At 53.2% G+C, this 20,467-nt stretch overlaps 6 protein-coding genes across 6 annotated transcripts; 3 read left to right on the top strand and 3 right to left on the bottom strand.

The window, feature by feature from the left end:
- Positions 1 to 155: 155 nt before the first annotated feature.
- On the bottom strand, positions 156 to 2,717 carry SMAC4_03679 (uncharacterized protein). Its single transcript, XM_003351325.2, has 3 exons — positions 1,275 to 2,717; positions 1,120 to 1,200; positions 156 to 1,045 (listed from the first exon to the last, which is right to left on the bottom strand). The coding sequence occupies exons 1-3, from the start codon at positions 1,631 to 1,633 to the stop codon at positions 517 to 519; spliced, it is 969 nt and encodes a 322-aa protein (XP_003351373.1). The 5' UTR covers positions 1,634 to 2,717; the 3' UTR covers positions 156 to 516.
- Positions 2,718 to 3,451: 734 nt separating this feature from the next.
- On the top strand, positions 3,452 to 5,199 carry SMAC4_03678 (uncharacterized protein; the record flags this gene model as incomplete). Its single annotated transcript, XM_003351324.2, has 2 exons — positions 3,452 to 4,338; positions 4,571 to 5,199. The coding sequence occupies 2 exons, from the start codon at positions 3,452 to 3,454 to the stop codon at positions 4,965 to 4,967; spliced, it is 1,284 nt and encodes a 427-aa protein (XP_003351372.1). The 3' UTR covers positions 4,968 to 5,199.
- Positions 5,200 to 6,783: 1,584 nt separating this feature from the next.
- SMAC4_03677 (uncharacterized protein) lies at positions 6,784 to 10,021 on the top strand. Its single transcript, XM_003351323.2, has 3 exons — positions 6,784 to 8,554; positions 8,624 to 9,603; positions 9,688 to 10,021. The coding sequence occupies exons 1-3, from the start codon at positions 8,020 to 8,022 to the stop codon at positions 9,721 to 9,723; spliced, it is 1,551 nt and encodes a 516-aa protein (XP_003351371.1). The 5' UTR covers positions 6,784 to 8,019; the 3' UTR covers positions 9,724 to 10,021.
- A 105-nt stretch (positions 10,022 to 10,126) lies between these two features.
- SMAC4_03676 (uncharacterized protein) lies at positions 10,127 to 12,909 on the bottom strand (the record flags this gene model as incomplete). The annotated part of the gene is made up of 2 exons (XM_066089992.1): positions 12,592 to 12,909; positions 10,127 to 12,539 (listed from the first exon to the last, which is right to left on the bottom strand). Exon 2 carries the CDS (start codon positions 12,524 to 12,526, stop codon positions 10,127 to 10,129), a length of 2,400 nt encoding a protein of 799 aa, XP_065947551.1. The 5' UTR covers positions 12,527 to 12,539; positions 12,592 to 12,909.
- Positions 12,910 to 13,527: 618 nt separating this feature from the next.
- On the top strand, positions 13,528 to 15,678 carry SMAC4_03675 (uncharacterized protein; the record flags this gene model as incomplete). The annotated part of the gene is made up of 2 exons (XM_003351321.2): positions 13,528 to 14,468; positions 14,531 to 15,678. 2 exons carry the CDS (start codon positions 13,528 to 13,530, stop codon positions 15,321 to 15,323), a joined length of 1,734 nt encoding a protein of 577 aa, XP_003351369.1. The 3' UTR covers positions 15,324 to 15,678.
- Positions 15,679 to 16,207: 529 nt separating this feature from the next.
- On the bottom strand, positions 16,208 to 20,304 carry SMAC4_03674 (uncharacterized protein). The gene is made up of 2 exons (XM_003351320.2): positions 16,891 to 20,304; positions 16,208 to 16,800 (listed from the first exon to the last, which is right to left on the bottom strand). The coding sequence occupies exons 1-2, from the start codon at positions 19,572 to 19,574 to the stop codon at positions 16,440 to 16,442; spliced, it is 3,045 nt and encodes a 1,014-aa protein (XP_003351368.1). The 5' UTR covers positions 19,575 to 20,304; the 3' UTR covers positions 16,208 to 16,439.
- Between the last annotated feature and the right edge of the window lie 163 nt (positions 20,305 to 20,467).

Here is a 20,467-nt window from a genome sequence, read left to right as displayed (position 1 = left end):
ATGATGGTTTAGAAGCTACCTATAAAATGAATGATAGGGTACTAGGTATCTCTCTCAATCGTTCTCCATAGGGAGGTACCCACCTACCTTTTTACAGACCTACACACAGACTGTGGAAAAGCTCTCCGTCATCCATGTCCGTTTTGCAGCTCAGTACCTAGTATACGCTCATCCAAAGCAGTTGCGGACATGCACAGTATCTGAATGTTTGTAGTCATTACTTCACCTTGATATAGGTAGGTATTATATGGACGGTACGTAAGCTCATCAGATCAGATCAGTAACATCCAATCTTTCCAAAACTCACCAAAAAAAAACCATGTACATCAGAAATTTGTAGTCAACCACAGGCAACCATTCAACCAACGAACGCCTCGCTTTCAATCTCCTCGTCTTTCTCCCTGACCGAAATCATCATCCACATCCTCATGTAAATCATCATGATTCACCTCAGGATTCCTCCAGAAATTTCATCCCCTGACCTCTCTCCAAGCATTACTCCAACGGTTTTACCCATTATGAGCACTGCGAATAATAATCATTCTGCTTCTTGCAAGTATACGGGCTCGCACAAGTCGTGCACCCGCTAAATCCAACACCGCCGCACTGCGCCCACTGCGCCGCCGTGCAACCGGTCGGCTGCGAAGGAACCACACTGGTCTTCAGGGTCGTGCTGCTGGTAGTAGCGGCGGCCTTGCTGGTGGTTGTGCTGCTGACAACCGGCTTAGCAGTAGTGGTGGTACCCGGAGCCGGGCTTCCACCGCCGTTTCCAGAACCAGAGCAAGTGAACTTGGCCGGGCCGGGGATGGTGTAAGCACTTGACGTGCCCATGGAGTAAATGTTGACCAGAAGGCCGGGGTCGTTGGCCTTGTAGATACCTGGGATCGAGTAAGTGGAGGGCGAGGCGGTGCCGGTGCCGCCGACGATGTTAATTTGAGCGCATTCCATGTATAACTGGGCCCCGGCGGTGGAGGACGCGGCGTGCAGAGCGATCATCTCGGCTCGGAGGAGGTATTGCCCGTTGGTGATGCAGGCGGGGATGTCACTGGGAGGTATATATGTTAGTTATTGGGCGGTGGTGAAGGGGGAGAAGGGGGGAGGGAGGGAAACAGAACATACATGTAATGGAAACCACCGTTGGTGATGACGGTGCTGGTACCCCATTGCCCGTTGTTGTAGCCGTCTTCTTGGATCTTGAACCTATTTTTCTTGAGTATTAGTGACTGATGATGGGGGCTTTTGTCGATCTGGTTCAAAAGTAGGGCATCACTCACCATCCACCGCCGATGCCACTGTCAGTCAGGGCGTTGTCGACCTTCTTGAGGTAAGCAAGGGTAGGACCCTTGTGGCTGGCGTCCATGACATCGCTGGGTCCGGAGGTGAGAGTGTGTCTCCAGATGGCCTTGACGGTGCTGCCGGCGTTGACAGTCATGATCTTATCGGAGGGAGTGGTGGGGTTGGGGCCGCCGTTGCAGGCAAGGTCGTTGGAGGTCACGTCGGTGATGGGACCATCGTAGGATGGGGTCCGGATGCCGTGGGAGACGGGGTAGGTGGTACCACCGGCCTCGAGCTGGACGAAGATGGTGTGGGCTGAGGCCGCGGAGGCGGCGGCGAGGAGGGAGAGGACCTTCATCTTGTCTGGCTAGCTGGACACTTGTAAGTACTGTGGATGTGAGAACTTGAAGGGATCTACAAACTTTCGAGTGGTAGTGACCCAGGAACGGGAAGTGAGACGTTCATATATGTATCATTTCATGGCGGGTTGCCACTTTCGCCAAGGCTGAGACACCATGAGGTTGAACATATGGAAAGGTTGATTAAAGGGTCGTCATGATGGGTGTTGGACACATGGAAGCCACAATGTCACTGTCGGGGTCGTGTTCTCTACTTTTGGGCCGTCTCTCCTAGGGCCAAAACCGGGACGCTGGAAGCAAGGCCGCCATGCGGCGCTTGACGAGGGCGGAAGAAGGCCGTCCGGAGTAGCACCATATCCGGATCAGGATAGTCACTTGAAGTTTCAGCGTTGGATTCGCCGCGATGCCGGACGTCAAGGTGCCGCGTCGGATGGGGACGTTAATATAGCCGTACAGGATATTTATATTGGGACGCGTGGGGACTGCATGACGGGTCACATAGCGCCTTGGTCCCGTGGCTTATTCCTGTATCAGCATCGTGGGCTACAATAGCGCAGGAGTTGCGGTCGATTCGAGCCGAAGCTTCTCTGCATCGAATTCAAAATGATGGAGCTACGTAGGAGGCTGAGATGGAAGAACTGGATATTGATTTTGTCGTTCTATGTTTGTAGTGCCATGAATAACATGAGAGTGTGATCATAGAACGGTTCAGTAACTGACGACAAGTGATAGATGAGGAACATGTTGTTATGATGTTGTAGTCCGTTTGTTGACTTCCGGTCAATGTTGACAAGCGAAGACCGATGACAACAGTGCTTGGGGTTTAAGACGGTGAGAGTAAGCGTGTCGGGACGAAAGGAAGAATCTGCCGGCAAAGGTCACGATGGGCCGTCGTGCTTCTCGGATCATGATCCGATGTTGGTGTTTCTGTTGTGAAATGAACCACCGTAGAGGGACAGCTAAGGGGTGTTCACCAGCTGCCAGTTAGAAGCCCAACAGTTGTCCTACCTGGCAGTCCCACAATTTGCTGGATCCGCCAGCCAATGCGGGTGCAGTGGCGCTTACGGGGGAACATGGACCGAGCAAGCGAGGGTTAGGGTCTGTCCAACGTCCTCTGTTCATGTTGTCTTGTCAAAACACCAAGTTGCCATCGTCACCAAACATCACCACTTTCCACGGAAAGCCCAAACTCATGTATGCCGAACAGTATAGCTGCCCAAACTACTTGGAAACACTGCTCCACAATGCTCAAAGATCAGTGGCCGCGATTGGGCCACCAGTCCTGCTCTCCGCTGAACAGGACTGGTGTTACCTGAACGTCAAGGTTCTCCCCGTTGTTCGCTGTATCGTTGTCATGGTGATATCAACAGTCACCACCACAAATCTATGGTCACCACATCCACACCTCTTAGGCTGCTTTATTGTTAAAAGATTGTCCATGTCGACCCAAACTTCTCACCAATTCTTCCTCTGCATCCTCAAAATCAACAACTGGACCTCAACCCATATTGCTGATTTAGTCAAACCAAACTTCCTACAACAAGGACAATCACAAGCGCACACTGCACTAGCAGAAACAACTACAATTTCTTCATTAGGTAAGCAATCCTAACCATCACTTCCCTTCCATCAAGGGATCTCCCATCATCTTTGTCGACCGACGAGCATCACTCGGTCTTGCACTGTGGCGACTACAACCACATCGACAGCAGTAGTCGCGAGCACCATCTTTTCCATTACCGAAACGTATCTCATTGGTATAAGAACCAGCAACTTACTAATAATATCTACAGAAACAACGACTACTACACGACATCATGTCACACCTACATCTCCGCCAGGCCATGGCCTTACCTTCTCGTATTGCCCAGTACCTCAAGAGACACCAGTTCAACCAGCAGATGAAGCACAAGTCCGGCAAAATGAACAAGAAGAGGCGCCAAGACGCTGTCGATCAGACGGTCCAACCCACAAACCCAAATCCTCGGAAGCGTTCCAGTGCAGAAATCACTGATGCCACTCGCGATGCCTCCATTGATCGGTTCCTTGATGCCGACGCCGCACCTCCCCAGAAGCGTTCCAGATGGCCGGTTTTTGAAGAACGCGACGGATTCCGTCCATCTCGTCCCCGCAAACGTTCAAGTGACGAATTTGAGGAAGTGTCCTCCGACGCATCTAGTGATCGCTTTATTGATGCAGATGCTCCTCCTCAAAAGCGTCCCAGATGGCCAGCTGCTGAAGACTGTGGCGACTCCACTTCGCTCCCAGAGAAGCACTCAAGACCACATGCAGAAGTAGAAGAAATTCCTGATGCCATCGCCCATGGAGACATGGACTCATTCGACTGTGAAGAGCCAGTCTCCCCTGCCAAGCGCTTTAGATCACTCGCTGAGGAGCTCACTGATGCCACTAGCCACGAAGACGGTGAAGCTTTCGATGATGAAGACGACGAAACTCTTTCCACCGCTCGCTCCACGTCGCTTGCTGATGCACTTTCCAACGAAAGTTGTGACGACTTTGATGAACACGAGTATACTTACTCCACCAGACGCCGCTCGCTTGCTGACGAGATTGCTGATGCCACTGCCGATGAAGATGGCAACCCCTTTGAGGACCAAGAACTCATTGACCCAAATATCCCCACCTTGCTGATGGATTCATTGGCACCACTAAGACTGAGGCTGGTAATCCACATTCTCTCGAGGTATGTTTTCTGTTGCGAGAATCCTTACATAGCTTGTTTACTAATAATATTCTTAGGCCATCCTCGATCTTGCTCACCTTTCATTTGACGATTGTTATCCCGATTCTTCCAGGCCCTCTCGATCGCTTGCCGAAGAACTTGCCGTAGCCATTGCTAACGAGGACACCGAGCCCTTTGATGACCCCGACGAGATGTTGTCCGTACTTCCTAAACTCACTGATAACGACGACAGCATCTCCATTGTCCTATGTGAAGAATCCCTATCACTCGATCATGAAGCCGGCGTATCCCAATTTCAAGGAAGATCCCTCGCAGATGAGCTCTTTGACGCAACTTCTGACGAAGTGGGTGATGCCTTCGAAGAAGCAGAGACAGATGTCCAACTGCGTTTCCACTCACTAGAGGAACAGGTTGCCTATGGCATGTCCCACGAAATCGGTCAAGAACTCCACGATATCGACTCCGCTCACCTCATGCGCCTAGACTCACCAGCCAAGAAACATGCAGACTCGATCGCTAGCGAGGATGAAGACATATCCGACACTGAGAGTGATGCTTCATTCGTCACCGCTCTCAAGACACTCTCCGACAGCGAGTTTCTCACTGAAGATGAAAATACCCCTATTTGAGGGCGGCGCCGCTCACTGGCTGATGAGATTGCTGAAGCAACTTCCGGTGAAGAAGGTGATCATTTTGACCTCGACGAGGATTTACCGGCAGACATTATGACTTCTGAGTCGTCAGCTGAGGTGCGCAAACGTTTGTCCTTGGTAAGTACTTGGTTCATCCATAAACTCTCTGTAAATAACCCCTTTTGATGTCTCAGCTAATTGAATATGACACAGAGAAAGTACCTTTCCACACCCGTCTTGCTCGGCGGCTGCCCGATGCAGTAATGCATCGCTTCTCGCTTCTGGGTGAGTCACCCTGTTCCAATCATTGACCAAGTACTGTACAAGTAAAAGGTTTCCTTTCTGTGATCCTTTTCTCGTTGGCCATAACAACCGAGGTCAAGATCATCCCATCCAGACTCATTGGCTTTTTTACTGGCACATCACAGCGAAGATGCCGCGGTTCAAAGCCTTCAGCCCTTTATTTGGTGTGAGTGTGTGTGAGATTGAACACGCCACAATGGGTCGTACGCGATCCTTTCGCAAAATCTATCACTATGCGTCGTCCAAATCCAATATTCGATGTGCTTGGTTCGACTCGCCAAGTGTAAGAGACACCAATTATCTCAAGGAGCGAGGAACGCCAACATCTTGGCTCTCTCAAGAATGCTCCTAACGAAGAAGAGTTTGCGAGCAGCAGAAACAGAAGAATAAGAGACAACGGAAAAAAAGACATGCAAAATCAAAACCAATAAAAAAAGAGTAAGCACACAAGAAAAGAAGCACGAGCGGGAAGAAGGCCGTTTTTTAGAACAACTCCGCTGCACACCATCATGCAGCCACTACCGAGTTTTAAAAGATGTTTCTGACACCATGTGCCAGAAGGATGTGACGAGCCACAGAAGTGATTGCATGTCGATGTCACTGTGGGAGTCTAGGTACACCACGAGTCTGCATTCCTTCGGTCCTCATGTCGGACGGCAGGATTGAAGATGGGGATGAGATGGGATAAGGAGAGACAGACGACAAACGACAGACGACAGACTGAGCAAGATCCATCCATCCTTGTTCTCACCTTTGTCGTGGGAATCTGCCATGCCCCCCATGCCTGCCATGCCTGCCATGCCTGCCTGCCTGCCTCGCCTGTTGGCCTGCCCTGCTCTGCAGTTGATCCCAATCTGTGTGTGGAACCATTTCCCCGGATTTCCCATTGACGAATCGGACATTGCCTTGAAAACGGTTTAAGCTCTATCGTGGCGCCCTCAGCTCGTTGGGTCATCCGACAACGATGACAATGACTGGAGCTGGTCAGGCCCGTATAACAAGCATAACCAGTGGATGAGAGCGAGCCAAGTCTAGACTTCCAAGACTTGGCTACCCCAAATACTTCGGAAATTTGTACAGAAACGGTAAAGGACGCGAACAGCCAAGCCGCATCCCTATTTGCCGCCTCAACAATGCTGGGTTCTCCGCATGCTCTCTCCTCTGCTTCTCTGCTCCTCTCCCTTGTCCGTTGGGTCCCTTGTCCCTTGTCAGGCTTGGGCGGAGCCTATCAAAATCCGGGGAAGTGGAGTTTTGGAGGTTGGCAAGATCGTGTAAGCTGTCAACTAAGCTCAAGAGCGTCAAGCTCCCTTTTTACCCCAACCTGGGGCAAAACTCTGGGGTAACTTGGGCACTTGTTCCAATCCATCGTCGCCGCCCCGTCGAGGCCCTCTTCGGTCCCTCTTCTCCAGTCAGTCTCTGTCAACGCTAGGTACGCTCTAAGCTCCAACCGTCCTGCAGTCATGTCTTCACCCTGTCCTACCCTGCTGTTCACCACCAAGATCACTCACCGCAAAAACCCCAAGTTGGGCCAACAACAAATTCTTGAAGAAAAGTGTGGTGCAAAAAAGACTAACCAAATATTCTTTCAACCCCTTTTTCTAGCTTTTTGTTGGGTTATCAGGCTACCAGGACCAAGAAGGCTTGGATCAATGACCCCCCTGATGCAATTTTTTCGAAACCGACCCGGTCTACCTGGTTCAGTTGGTGACGGCGACATGTGGAGGAGGGTATCCGCCTCCTTGGACACCCTGCGTGCGGGGGAGAAAGTCTTGGCTTTTGCTAACGCCCAACAAAGAGGGGCGGGATCTTCGAGGGGGACGGGTCTGGATTTCCAGGTAGTATCGACTACTGAGAGCAGAGCTTGCGAGTAAGCTGCTGTTCTGTTGGAGAGAGGCAAGGACGGCAAGGAAGGAAGAGGGTAGAGAGGGGGGATCCCGGAATCCCCCTAGGAGAACCATGTCGGCGTCAGTGACCACCAATTGTGAAGATAAGCCAAGCAAAGATGGCGCTGAATGGGAAGTGGAACCTCGGTCTAGTCTATGATGGTGTGGTGGTCTGTTACTGTCTGGCTGTTCTTGGGCGGGAGATGTGTGGGAAAGAAGAAGGGATGGAGATGAGTTGGTGGTGAAGAAGGAAAAGATAAATAGGAACGATGATGGCCTTCTCGAACGTGTATTTCTTATCATTGATATCAGGGTCTTTTGGGAGCTCAGTTCGACAGGAACACAAGAGAAGAGAAAGTCTCCAAGTCGTACTTGTGTTGCCAGCTCACAATTGTGCTTACTTAGGACCACTTCTGTTACCTTAGTCTCTTCTTTGTCTCGCCCCTTTTTCACCTCCCCCTAGCTCTAGCTCTACCAGCCTCTTTCTCTCCCACCACCCCACTCACCCGCCGGATTACCTTCTCCAACGGTTCGGTACATCTCCCGGCAGCCTCTCCCCGCATTGCAACCTGCGTACCGACTCCTTCCAACTTTGGTACCAGATCGATTCTGCGGCGTATCTTTAAACATTAATCCTCCCACCTTCTTCGCCGTTTCACTCGACTTGATCTTCACCTATCACATCTCACATCCATCGGGTCCCCCTCTTCCCGTTTCATACATACTTTATCCTATCTCTTCCCTCTTCCTCTTTGACACTTAATTCCTGAGTGTCTTCTCTACCAATTTCACCGAGGCTCTTACACATCCACCAACCTCAACCTCACCAAGTCACCGGGCCTCACCAACAACTACCGCCCACAATGGCCACCAACACCTACCCACCAGGTGGTGACCCCGGTATCCCCGGCCCCCAGGACATCGAAACCAAAGCCTCAGCCTACCACTCCGAGAAGGCCCCCTCCGCCTCGGACGGCTCCTCCCCCAAAGTCGAGGCCGTCACCAAGACAGAGCACGCCCGGCCCGAAGATTTCAACATTTCTCCGGCCGAGGAGAAGCGCATCAAGCGGCACATCGACCGGCGCCTCGTCATGACGGTCGGCGCCATGTACTGCGTGTCGCTGATGGACCGGACCAACCTGGGCGCGGCCAACATCGCGGGCATGGGCGTGGAGCTGAAGCTGATCGAGAACCGGTACTCGATCGTTTCGCTCGTGTTTTTCGTCACCTACATCCTCTTCCAGCCGCCCAGCACCGTCATCTGCCGCAAGATCGGGCCGCGGATTCATATGAGTGTGCTCACGACGCTGTGGGGTGCCGTCATGATCGGCATGGGCTTCGTCAAGAACTGGGAGCAGTTGGCGGCGTTGAGAGTCGTGTTGGGTGTTTTGGAGGCTGGTAAGTTTTTCATTTTCATTCTTGACACTCGTATAATACGGCTCAGTCGTTGACTCTGATGGAAAATAGGCTTCTTCCCCTCGTGCGTTTACCTCCTCTCCACCTGGTACACGCGCTACGAAGTCGGCAAGCGTAACTCGGTCTTCTACCTCACCGGCTGCGTCGCCTCCGCCTTCGCCGGCATTCTCGCCTACGGCCTGATGCAGATGAACGGCCTGGCCAAGCTCACGGGTTGGCGCTGGATCTTCATTATCGAAGGCATCCTGACCTGCGTGCTGGGCATCGCCGGCTACTGGCTTCTCGTTGACTTCCCCGATAGCCCGCGCGCCACCTGGTCCTTCCTCTCCGCCCGCGACCGCGAGTGGGTGTGCGCGCGCGTGCAGGCCGACCGCGGCGATGTCGTGCCCCAGAAGTTCGTCACCAGAAAGTATCTCGCCTCCGGCCTGGACTGGAAGGTGTGGGCGTACGCCATGATCTTCTTCAACACCACCACCATCAGCTACGCCTTGTCTTTCTTCCTGCCCATCATCCTCAACACCGGCATGGGCTTCAACATTGCGCAATCCCAGTGCCTGGTCGCCCCGCCCTACGCCTTTGCCGGCTTCGTCATGTTCGCCGGCGCGTGGGTTGGCGACAAGTACCGGGTCCGCGGCCCCATCGTCGCTTTCAACGCCCTGCTGGCCATCATCGGCGTGCCCATCATGGGCTTCGCCGCTAGCGCCAAGGTCCGCTACTTCGGCGTGTTCCTGGTCACTGCTGGCGCCAACTCGAACGTCCCTGCCGCTATGAGCTACCAGGCCAACAACATCCGCGGCCAGTGGAAGCGCGCCTTCTGCAGCGCCACCTTCGTGTCCTTTGGGGGCATCGGCGGTATTGCTGGTAGCTTGGTCTTCAGAGAGCAGGATAAGCTCACCGGGTACAAGCCTGGTCTGTATGCGTGCATTGCGACCAGTTTGTTGACTTTGATCCTGGTTGCGTGCTTGACGGTTTCGTTCTGGATGGAGAATAAGAAGGCGGATAGGGGTGAGAAGGAGTTGGAGGCTGATGATGTGAGTTTTTACCCTAACTACCCATACACTTTTGCCGCATCGGCTGTTGAACGCATTGCTAACCTACTTTGTTTCTTTCTACAGGATGATGCCCAGCCTGGATTCCGTTACACCTTCTAAGTTTTTTTGTGCTTTCTGGATGGTTTTAATGTTAGTAATGATATGTACCTGGGGATGATGATACCTGTAGGGTTGGGTTAGGACCTTGGGAAGATGATACCAGTTAGGTTTGGGTGGCTCAGAGATGAATGATCATGGCTTTGGAGTTTGGGTAATGAGTTGAGTTGTTTCACGATCGGGATGATGAGGTAGCCATGGATGAGGGTGTTCTGTTGGAACCTAGTACAGAGAGATGCGCTCGACGCTACTAAGCGGTTGTTCCCCTTTATCAGGGGCCAAATGAAGAAGCAGTACACAATATCAAGTCTTTTGGATGTAATCGGTGATGCGTACAAACGATTCTTTTGAAAGAATACATACCTGTTGTTTTCCCTCTATCCCTCCCAAACCACAACACATCACACTACCGCCTCCCCAAATCCCTCCTAACCCTCCACACCTTACTTCCCGCCGCTCTCCCCTGACTACCATGCAGCATTTCCACCCAAGGCTGCGCCTCCGAAGTGCTATCATGCAACGCCTTCACCCTTTGCCATTCCGGCCTCTCCTCAATCTCATCCGCTCCAACGGATTCCGTCTCGTCACTCTGGTCACCTTCCTCCCCATTACCATCATCACCATCATCAATCTCCATCTTCGCACCGCCACCACTAACAGCAGCCATCTTGCTGCTCTTAGCAGCATTGACATTGACATTATTCCTCTCCCACTGCCTCCGATGCAAATCCTCCGCATACGCCCAAGAGGGAGTATCGAACCTACCCGCCACCAGCACCAAATCTTGATCCTTCTCAGAGAGTACCTCAACAGGCAAAGGCGTCAAAAGCTGCAGTTCTCCTTTCACGGTATCAATCCCCCTGACCAGCACCAGGCCCAGCGCGCGTGAGTGGGACGGGGAAAGCGTTTTGCCTTGGGGGTTGGGGAGATGGGGCAGGTGTTCGCGGGGGGTTTTGCAGATCAGAAGGTCTGGGTTCTGCTTTGATTTCTGGTGCTGTTGCATCGACTGCTGCTGCTGAGTGGAAGCCGAAGAAGAAAAAGAAAGAAGATCCGGAAAATCCATAAAAGCACCAGCGCGGTCCTCGATTTTCACCAGAGCGAGAATCATCCCGTTTATGGCTTCGGCTAGCAGGTCTGGGGCAGGTTGGTGGTCATAGCAGAGAATTCCCAGAAATCCGCGGCGAGAGCCTCTGTAGCGGACACGCCATGGCGGGAGGTGGGTGAGAGGCGTGGGGGACCAGGTTGGGCCTGGGTGAGTTTGAATATTGTGCTGGCTTTGGCTGAGACCACCCTGCTGCTGAGCGGTAAGAGAGGAAAAGAGAAGGTGGAAGTAGGACATTGTTTGCATTGTGCGAAGGTGGAGGGCTGTCCTTGAGCTTCCTCCGCCCGAGGTTGCTGGGGCCGTGGCATCGACTGACGAGGATGGTTGGCTCTGAGGTTGTTGACTGGGGAGAGCAACGAAGGGGATGTTTTTGTCCTGGCAGGCGGCTTTAAGGCCGTCGACAGTCTCTTCAGGCCCGTCTTGGGACATGTAGACGACTTCAGTTGGCACAGTCTGGCGGATTAACTCGGACAGGATGTCGAGCCCGGTGCCTAGAATCCAGCCAGGGGTGTTGATGATGAGTGGGAATTTGTTCAGCGAGGGATTGGTCTTGTAAGTGTGGAAGAGATCGAGGGCACAGGCGACAAAATGGTCCGGATCCAAGCTGGGTGTGACCGACGCAACAGTGTGGGCGCGACGTTGGGCCGTTGTTGGGTCTAACGCTGGATGGCAGAAGGGAGGAAAGAGATTTGGGCTAGTCAGCTTGTTGAGGGATATGACGGAGGGGGGTCCAAACTCGGGCTGCCCAGGATCGAGATCGAGGACAACTACCGGGGCCCAGGGCTGTCGTGCGAGTCCAGAGCCAGTTATCAAGCGGTTGGCCATGAGCCGTCCAAATGTAGATTTTCCGGAGGATTTGGGGCCGCTCAGAAAGACAACAGGCGTAGCCTTTTTCTTGGATTCCAGGACGTCCGATAGCTGCTTATTCCATTCAGCTGGTGAGACCAACTCCTGAATGCCGGCTCTCTTAGGGGCATCGTCCGAGGTGAAGATAATCTGGAAGGTAGGGGTATTCTTCTTGATATGGCCCGGCACCGCATCGTCCACCTCGTTCCATAGCTTCCCAAACGCAGGGTTCAGGCTAGCAAGCTGTCTCAGGCTCCGAGCTCCTGGGTGTGGATGCAACTCGATTGTGGCATCGCTTGTGATCCTGATGACGGGAAGAGCATGGCATTGGGGAGCGTGAACCCAATGAACAAGATCCGATTTCGACAAGAAGGCTCCAGCAATGGTAAGCTCGCCTTCGCAAACCTTGATTCCGTAGCTTCCAAGAATGACCAAACGCTCTCCCTCAAGGAGCTTAAGGAGAACACGGCCGCTGGCTTTTGGTTGAATGTTCGTCTGGCTCAACCTCTGAGATGAATAGTAGATGATCCTCCTGCGGCCTGTCGGAATCGGTTCTGAGAGGTTCGGGAATTGAGATTTCACTTGACGGCCATCATCTCTTCCTTCGGCTGGTAGTTCGTCCTTGGGGCCTTGCTTTCTTTTCCTTGGACGCGCTGCCGGCTTTTCGTCCACATCTTTCTCGGTCTCTTGTTTCTGAGCCTGAAGTGCTTTTCTGAAGTTATCCCTAGTGAAGAAGGACTTGGCGGACGTGTTGCGGTCAATGATATCGTCGTTGTCGTCGTTGTCGTCAGCAGTAGGAGTAGTGGCGGCAGCAGCCGACAGGCCTAACAGTTTCTGGCGAGCAGCGAATGCACTCATTTTTTATGATTGACTGTTTTCAGCATTAGCAAATGGACATTGAGACCAGATAAGAGAAATGGTACCTTCTGATCAAAAAACGAAAGGTAGCGTTCAGGTTGTGGCACTCGCAGTGGTCGCCCAATAGTCGGCGTCTTTGGTGGCCATTTCTTCAGTTGAAATGTTGAAAGGTTGGGAAAATGGAGTGAGTTTCCAGCGAGAGACGTACTACGGAACAAGGTTGGCCTGTGGACGTATGGAGATGATCTATACCATCAAATTCTCCGAACTCCATTCATGTGAGGTATTTTTTTCAAGTAAGATGACAGATACACGACTTTCAATGGATACTCCACAGCTTTGTTGAGAGGTGGTGGTGAAGTCATAGCGATGGTGTTCTGAAGAAGGAAACAGCAGAGACCTCTGTGTTTCCGTAGGCGTAAATGCAACAATCACAATCAACCCTAACCCTGAGACATTTGTTAGTGAAGGAAAGTTTATCTTGGGCAAACGACCCTTATCGAGAAACAGTTACCCCACATTCCGCTTCCAAGTTCAACCAATCATAAGTCTCAATTTCCCTATTTTTTCTGACTTGGGTCAAGCAGCAGCAGCAACCTCGAGTGACCCTTGAAATACCCAAGTTCGCATCTCTCCACTTTCTTGATATTCCAGCGTGTTTACACGCGACGAGGATCATTCCGCTTGTATCTTTTCTGAGAAACAACTGCAGTGACAGACGGAAGGGACAACCTCAAGGCAGGAGAGCAGCGCACTTCCACAACAGCGCTCAAAAGCACATTAACAGCACATCAACACACTGTAAATCCGACCCCACATCTACACTTTTTAGCACTTTGCAACTGCACCAAACTGCACCATCCATCCCTGCACATACCTTAGTAGCACTCAATTATTCTCGAGGGACGCCTTTCCGTCTTCGACACTCTCTCCACATAATTTTCTTCCATCACCAACCTTATTCTTTTCTCTCTTTTTACAATCCAGATAAACCGCCCCCCATGGCTGGTCCTCGCGCACCCATCGGAACCCTCTCCCAACACGCCGCCAACGCCGCTGCCCTCGCCCGCAACACCTCCACCAACGTCTTCTCCCAGCAAAAATCACAACTCAAGTCCAAGAAGGGCAAGCAAGAAGAGAGCGACTCCGATTCCGACAGCTCCTCCAGCGACGATAGCAGCAGCGATAGCGACAGCGATTCCCCCGCACCCGACGCCGACTGGGCCAGCAAGTTGAAGAAGACGAACATGGCGCAAACGAAAACCACAAAGGCCGCCTCGCCTGCCCCCAAGACGGCTGCGAAGGCCAATGCAGAGTCCGTCAAGGCCAAGCCAGTAGCTAAGAAGGCAGAGTCAGAGTCAGAGTCCTCGTCCGAATCCGAATCCGAGTCTGGATCTGAGTCCGAGTCCTCGTCCGAGTCGGAGGTCGAACAGAAGAAGCCTGTCAAGAAGGCGGAAGAAAAGAAGCCAGCGGCGCCAGCGGTCAAGAAGGTGACCAAGAAGGCCGAGAGCAGCAGCGAGTCTAGCAGTGAAGAGGAGAGTGGAAGCGGATCGGAAGACAGCAGCAGTGACGACGAGGAGGAGAAGAAGATCAAGCCTGCGCCCAAGGCTACACCAAAGGCTGCACCCGCGACCGCCAAGAAGACTGCTAAGCAACCCACACCCTCATCAGAAGATTCAAGCTCTGAGGAGAGCGAGAGCGAGAGCGAAGAAGAGGCGGCACCAAAAGCCAACACTAGCGCCAAACTTGCAAAGCCCGCTAGCAAGACACCCGAGGCCACCAAGGCCAAACCAGTGGTCAATGGCAACTCCAAGTCCAACGAGACCGTGAGCAAGTCTGACGACGAATCGTCTGAGGAGGAGTCGGGTTCCGAGGAGGAGGAGTCTGACGAGGAGATGGCCGATGCTCCCCAGCCCAAGGTCGCCCCCAAGAAGGCATCTGGGTATGTGCTCTCCTACGACTTGTGCCAGACCACCAAGTTCACAATGCTAATAGACATCACAGTGCCCAACTGCCCCAAATTATCGCGCCCAACTTCCAAATGCGCAAGGCCGATGCGAGCACCGACGCCAAGGACGTCGCCCGAACATTCCAAAAGGCCCAAAGCGAGGGCAAGCAAATCTGGTACTTCACCGCCCCGGCCTCGATCCCCATCGAGGTGATCCAGGAGCACGCGCTCCCGCTCAGCAAGATCCAGTCCGGCGAGCCCATCATCACCCACAACGGCGCCGAGTACAACGCCACTCTCGAAGAGGGCACCACGCTCCACTCGATCCAGGTCCTCCTCCCCACCGAGACCGGCGACAAGTACGAGCTTATGAAGCAGCCCATCGCCCAGGCGCTGCACATCAAGCGCGTCACCCGCCTCAACCCCGCCGCCGCCGCGACCGCCGCCGTCTCCGCTCCCGCAACCGGCATCGTCCCTCGCCCTCAACCCGCCGGTCTCAAGGCCCGCTTCTACCCCATCGGCGCCTCGCCCGCTGCTCCCACGGACAACACCGGCAAAGACGCTGATTCCGATGTTGACATGGCCGAGGCTGCCCCTGCCAAGTCGTTCTCCAAGAAGCGCAAGAGCGAGACCGGTTCCGAGGACGCTCCCGCCAAGAAGACGAAGAAGACCAAGGAGCCCAAGGAGGCCAAGGAGACTAAGACCTCCAAGAAGGCCAAGTCCGAGACGCCTATTGCTCCCCCTGCTGTTCCTGGCGCGGCTGCGACCAAGAAGACGTCGGTCACTCCCAAGAAGGTCACGCCTATCTTGCCTCCTACTATCCCTGGCTCAAAGTCGAAGAGCTCTTAGAAAGTTGGTTCTTCGAGGCCGAGGCGAGGGTAGTTCATTCGGCCGTTGACTGCAACTGCAACTGCTACTGCGCGGGGGTAGAAAGTGTTGGCAGCCAAGCCAGCTTTAGCTATCAATCCTGGTACGAGAAGGGCCCATTCCATTCCTCTTCACCACCGCTTCACATTGAGCAGAAGAGGTGATGACGGCGAGAGGACAACCATTCTCAGCTGAAGGTTAGTCAACCCTGACGCTTGCTCCAGGGATGAACGAAAGCAAGGAGAGCGCATTGGAGGGATCACTCCCTGTCTATCTACTCTGGTGACCTGCTATTGCTATTGCTATGTAGGGCGTCCCTTGATGCGTTTGATGTACTTCCATATAAAGAAAGGGTTGTGGAGCATATTGTCGAGTTGTGTTTGTACATAGATACCTCATACTGTACGGGAAGTCGTCATTATGGTTGCCAAGCTATAAAGAGGGGAGGTGATCTAAACAAGAAATGGGTGGATGGGGCAGTCACTACTGTTTCGATGGTGTGCGGGCTAGGGGCGTTCAAAAGTATCTGTCAGAAGGTCCTATACTAGATGTATGTGTCATTATCAACTTCTGTACGTATGCATGATATGGAGTATTGTGGATGAACAAGGCATATAAGGTTTTAGATGTTGGAAGAGTTTCCTTCGGCATCATTTGTTCGTGTATATTTTTCCAAAAAGATATCACACGGTACCATTGTCTAAAGCATGGATCGCTTGGTTTCATCCATGTCCCTAGGCACGTTATGTTTCCTTTCCGTCTTCTATTTTCCTAGAATTTACATCCCCATGCTACAGACACCAGGTAGATGAATATCCCTGAATCAGAGTCACTAAACAGGTAGGTAGGGTTTATCATCACCCATTCAACCAGGGTATGTAACGACATGTTAATTCATAAGAATGGTCATTCAAAGGTCAACTACCTCTCTCTCTTTTCTCTCTTCCGTTTCGTTCTTTCGAATCCAACTCACTTGCTTGCTTCCACTATAGTAGATAGTATCCAACTCGAGTACCCAACTCACTTTCCAGTCCAAATCAATCCAACTTGCCAACCCCCTATCGTATGCCAAGTCCGACCCAAGTTAGACCTCCTACATTACGTCGGCCGTCTAAAAGGATGAGCCTCAGTATTGAACACCCACTCATCCAAACTAATAACATCCGGCTCCGCAAACAACAGATAGAAATACTTGAGCGTTTCCGCCAGCCAGAAACTCTCCATGCTGTCTGTGAAACTTGGTTTCTTCACCTTCTCCTCCTGGTCCACCTCGTTGTCGTCGCTGTTCTTGGAAGAGGAAGAGGCAGGGGCAGCAAAAGCAACATTGTCAATGGCAGAGTGCGCAATGTCCGTTCGCGTGGCGGCGATGACGGACTCAAACATTCGCCAGCCTTTATCTTGCCAGACTGAAGAGCCGGTGATGCGGTAGTAGTAGAATACGGATTCGATTGCTTCGGGGCTGTTTTTTGTTTTCGTCAGATGTCAGTATGTGTTTATATGGAAGCAGAGTAGGACGGGGAAGGGGAAAAGTAAATAAAAGGCAACATACCGCAAAATATACCGTTTATCATTCAAACTTGTGAACCCCGGCGGGATATTCTCCCTCTCGATCCTATCCTGGACGTATTCCTCATGACTGAGCGGCTTTTCAGGTTCCGGCGGGAGGTGAAGTTCGAGCAACGGTTTTTGTTGTTGATACTGCTGCTGTTGGCCACCAGCACGCAAGTTGTTATTATTGTTCAGGTCAAGCTCCTCTTCAATCTTGTTCACCTTGGTGGCCACCTCGATCTTGTCGTCTTCCGGGAACCTCCTCTTGGTCAGGTGGTAATCGACGTCTTGCTGCATGCCCTGGTGAACACCGGACACACCCTTGGGCGCGGCGTTTACTGCCGATGCTTCTTGCTGTCCTTGTCCTTGTCCTTGAACATAAGACGAATTATTCTCCAACACCGGCCGTGTTTTCTCTTCCTCTTCCACCTTGCGCTTGGCTTCCGCTTCCGCTTCCACCTTCGCCGCCTCCTCAGCCTCCGCATACTCCTTCTTAAGCACCTTCACCTCCTGCACCCACTCCGCATGATTAACCTCCCATTGTTTCAGCTGCCGATCCCTCCACCCGGCGTCCGTGTCAATAGCATGATACCAAGCCGTTTTGTTCCACTGGCAATCATCCGCCTTCGCGCACGGCAAGACCATGGAATACTCAGGCATGATACCCGTCGGCATCACTTCGTACGCCCAAGCACAGCCGTCGGCAAGTTTCCGTCCGATCTCCACGTCTTCGGGACTATCGAAAATCTTGCCTCCCAACCCGAACATGCCACCCAGGAAACACGTCAAGTGCGTCACCTCCCACTCGTAGCTCAGTTTCTCGTCCGTGTGGTCGGGGCTGACAACCTTGGCCGAAAACAAAATGTCCGGGTTGCCGGGCGCCATAGGTCGGAAGAGGAGGTACTTCTTCACGGCGGCCGACACCTTTTCGTGCATGGCGCGGTATTTGGGCTCCAGACCGCCAAGCAAGAGGTATTGCTTGGGGAAGTACTCGTACGCCGAGTCCTGGCTGCCGCCCATGCTGTAGGACTCGGAGCCCCAGCCGCCAGCTACCAGGCCTTGGGGGACGCAGTCCCAGTTTGCAGGCATCCCTTCCGCGTTGTGTGGGGGACCTTGGTGTTTGATTCCTTTCCATGGGGGAGGCTGGTGTTTGGGGATAGAGTAACGAGGCGGGGGCGTTCGTCGGTCGACTCGGGATCGCTTCGTGACGCCGTTGAAGTTTAGCGGGTCTTTGCCGTTCTGGATGTCCTGGTCCGTCATTCCTGCGGTGTAGCCCTGCGGCTCCTCGCCAACGTCCTTAGCGTCGTCGACCTGCTGTCTTCCGGCGTTGCTGAGGTTTTCCCAGCTGGAAGCAGCCTGAGCGGTGCGGTTGCAGCCCGAAGCGTCGATATGCTCCGGGAAGATTCCCGGTAGGGCGGTTCCATCCTCGCGGTTCTGCAGATCCTCCAGGGCGTCCGTGATGCGGGCTACAGCGTCATAGTACTTATTCTCGCCTGTCAGCTGAGCCAGGCGCGTGAACTCCATGCTGAGAGTGCCCATCTCGGCCATACCGGCACTGGTGGACGCCCGCTTGGGATTGACGTTGAAAGCCGGGTGCCAGTTGTAGTACAGGATCGGCATGCGGTTTGGGGTGTCGAAGACGCTCATGAGCACCTCGGCGAGCTCGACCGCCTTGTCCAAGAGGATCTTGTATCCGGCCGTGGTCTTTTCCCCACCGGATACGTCGTATGCGCCCAGGAAACCACCGAGATAGCGGATAGTCGTCTCGAAAACGGGGATCTCGGAGCGGTACGCGGAGTAGGTGAAATCCAGCTCCTTGACGTACTCGACCGCTTCGTCGAACTCCTCCTTCAGCCCCATGATCCAGAGCGTGTCCAGCGAATCAACCAGCGTGGCGGCCCACCCGCAAAAGGGGTCCTTGGACTGCTTGGTGACGGGCGTGAGCTCGTCGTGGCCCCAGGCATACTTCTTGTAGCCGGACCAAGCGCGTTGCGCCTCTGCCCGGACCTTGTCCAGACGAGCCAGACGCTTCTCCTTGGCCTCGGGGGATTCGGCACCAAAGTTGAATTGTACCGTGGGCATGGGTTTGGGCTTGCTGGTGGGTAGCTTGATGATGGATTCCTTGGGAACAGGAAAGTATTCACTTGGCTTCTGCCAGTGGACTTTTGTCGATGTCGGCTTGACGTCATCTTCGATATCCCCACCGTGTACTTTGGAGCCATCCTCATTCGTTTCCGGCACAGGTCGATCGGGCAGCTTCACGGCAACGTGTGATTCCTCGGGGGCACTATGGTCATGCGCCTTCCCGACTGTAGGGGCCGGAGTGGGCAGGCCAAAACCACCAGGTACCTCATTGCTTGTCTTAAGCTGGGGAATCCTGATACCCGTCTCCTTTTTCGGTGTAGGTTGCGTGATAGAAGTTTGCTGTGCTATCGATGTAGGCTTTTGCGACGCAAATCCAACAACATGGCTCGTAGTGGGTATAGGTTTCGGCGGTTGTGGTGGTTTGTATTCCACATTTTGGTTGTCTTTTGTGGCCGAGTCTGCCCCTGGCGCCGCTTTCTTCGGCTGGTACAACGCAGATTGTGAGAGCTCCCAGTCCGAGTTCTGGGAGACATGGTATAGCAGCACAAGGATGATGAATGCGCCTATGAGGAACGGGCGGTATCTTCGTATGCGTAGCATGGTAGCGACAGGCGGCCGCTGAGGAAGTGGAAGATGGGCGTGTTGGCCAGGATCTCAGACTGGCAGGTCAGAGTCGAGGAGGACCGTCAAGGGAAAAAATAGGGGACGTGGTCGACGAACGTGCCCTATATGGGCTGTAGGTAGTCGCGAAGCTACCTAGAGGTAGGTATTAGGGAGGGAGGACAGCGAAGTCGAAGTATTCAAGGGAGAACAACCGATATCCAACGGCATGGCATGGTTGATCAGGAGGGGGCCGTTCGCTCGTCGATAGGTAGGTATCCAACAATGCCGAGAATGGTGTTGTTCGGTTGGTCGGGTTAAGTTCGTTCAGTATGTAACCTAGATGAACAGTGGTAGGTACCCTTCTAGGTGTACGGCAACTATCTCTAGAAACTGAAGATTGTGTCCCCTATGTTCCTTCTCAAAGGAAGTCGCAACCGAGTCTCTCTTGGGAAGACAGCAACGACAATTCCAAGGGAAGCTGTAACACACAGCTTCGTCGGGAGTTGAGCGAGGTTGATGACTCGGTTGGTAGACCAGACCGAAACGACTGCTGAACCCAAGGTGTAACCAAGAGTGAAGAGTACAGTCGTCGGACCCAATCGCAGAAAAGGGAGTGGATGTGTCAAGGTGGAAAGATGAGAAAGCAGGAAAAACGAACGAAATGTGGCATTCATTCCAAAGAGTCGAGATTGCCCAGACTTGCCGGTCCCTCCCTCCCCCCTCAGGTGTGAACCCTTTTTTTTTGAAGGGGGGGGGGGGGGGGGGGGGGGGGGGAACCGGCGAGCGAGGATGGGCCCCCCTCGGATCGTCACCTCAACTCGTTCAGTGGATGTGCAATAGATTTGCCCCGGAGAGACCTTGGTGGACGAGCGCAAGGAACCGTGGAAAGC

The sequence above is a fragment of the Sordaria macrospora genome, chromosome 6 (assembly GCF_033870435.1).
Source record: "Sordaria macrospora chromosome 6, complete sequence".
Classification (NCBI taxonomy): Eukaryota; Fungi; Ascomycota; class Sordariomycetes; order Sordariales; family Sordariaceae; genus Sordaria; species Sordaria macrospora.
The sequence above is the reverse complement of the archived record's forward strand: the minus strand, read 5'-3'. Positions and strand labels throughout refer to the sequence as shown.

Bases quoted from the DNA above. Each gene is read 5' to 3' on its own strand.
- SMAC4_03679 (XM_003351325.2), bottom strand. From the start codon at position 1,633: ATGAAGGTCCTCTCCCTCCTCGCCGCCGCCTCCGCGGCCTCAGCCCAC. The intron at 1,201-1,274 runs GTGAGTGATGCC...CAAGAAAAATAG, and splicing joins AGTGGCATCGGCGGTGGATG to GTTCAAGATCCAAGAAGACG. The intron at 1,046-1,119 runs GTATGTTCTGTT...TATACCTCCCAG, and splicing joins AACGGTGGTTTCCATTACAT to TGACATCCCCGCCTGCATCA.
- SMAC4_03677 (XM_003351323.2), top strand. From the start codon at position 8,020: ATGGCCACCAACACCTACCCACCAGGTGGTGACCCCGGTATCCCCGGC. The intron at 8,555-8,623 runs GTAAGTTTTTCA...GATGGAAAATAG, and splicing joins GTTGGGTGTTTTGGAGGCTG to GCTTCTTCCCCTCGTGCGTT. The intron at 9,604-9,687 runs GTGAGTTTTTAC...TTCTTTCTACAG, and splicing joins AGGAGTTGGAGGCTGATGAT to GATGATGCCCAGCCTGGATT.
- SMAC4_03674 (XM_003351320.2), bottom strand. From the start codon at position 19,574: ATGCTACGCATACGAAGATACCGCCCGTTCCTCATAGGCGCATTCATC. The intron at 16,801-16,890 runs GTATGTTGCCTT...AACAAAAAACAG, and splicing joins GATAAACGGTATATTTTGCG to CCCCGAAGCAATCGAATCCG.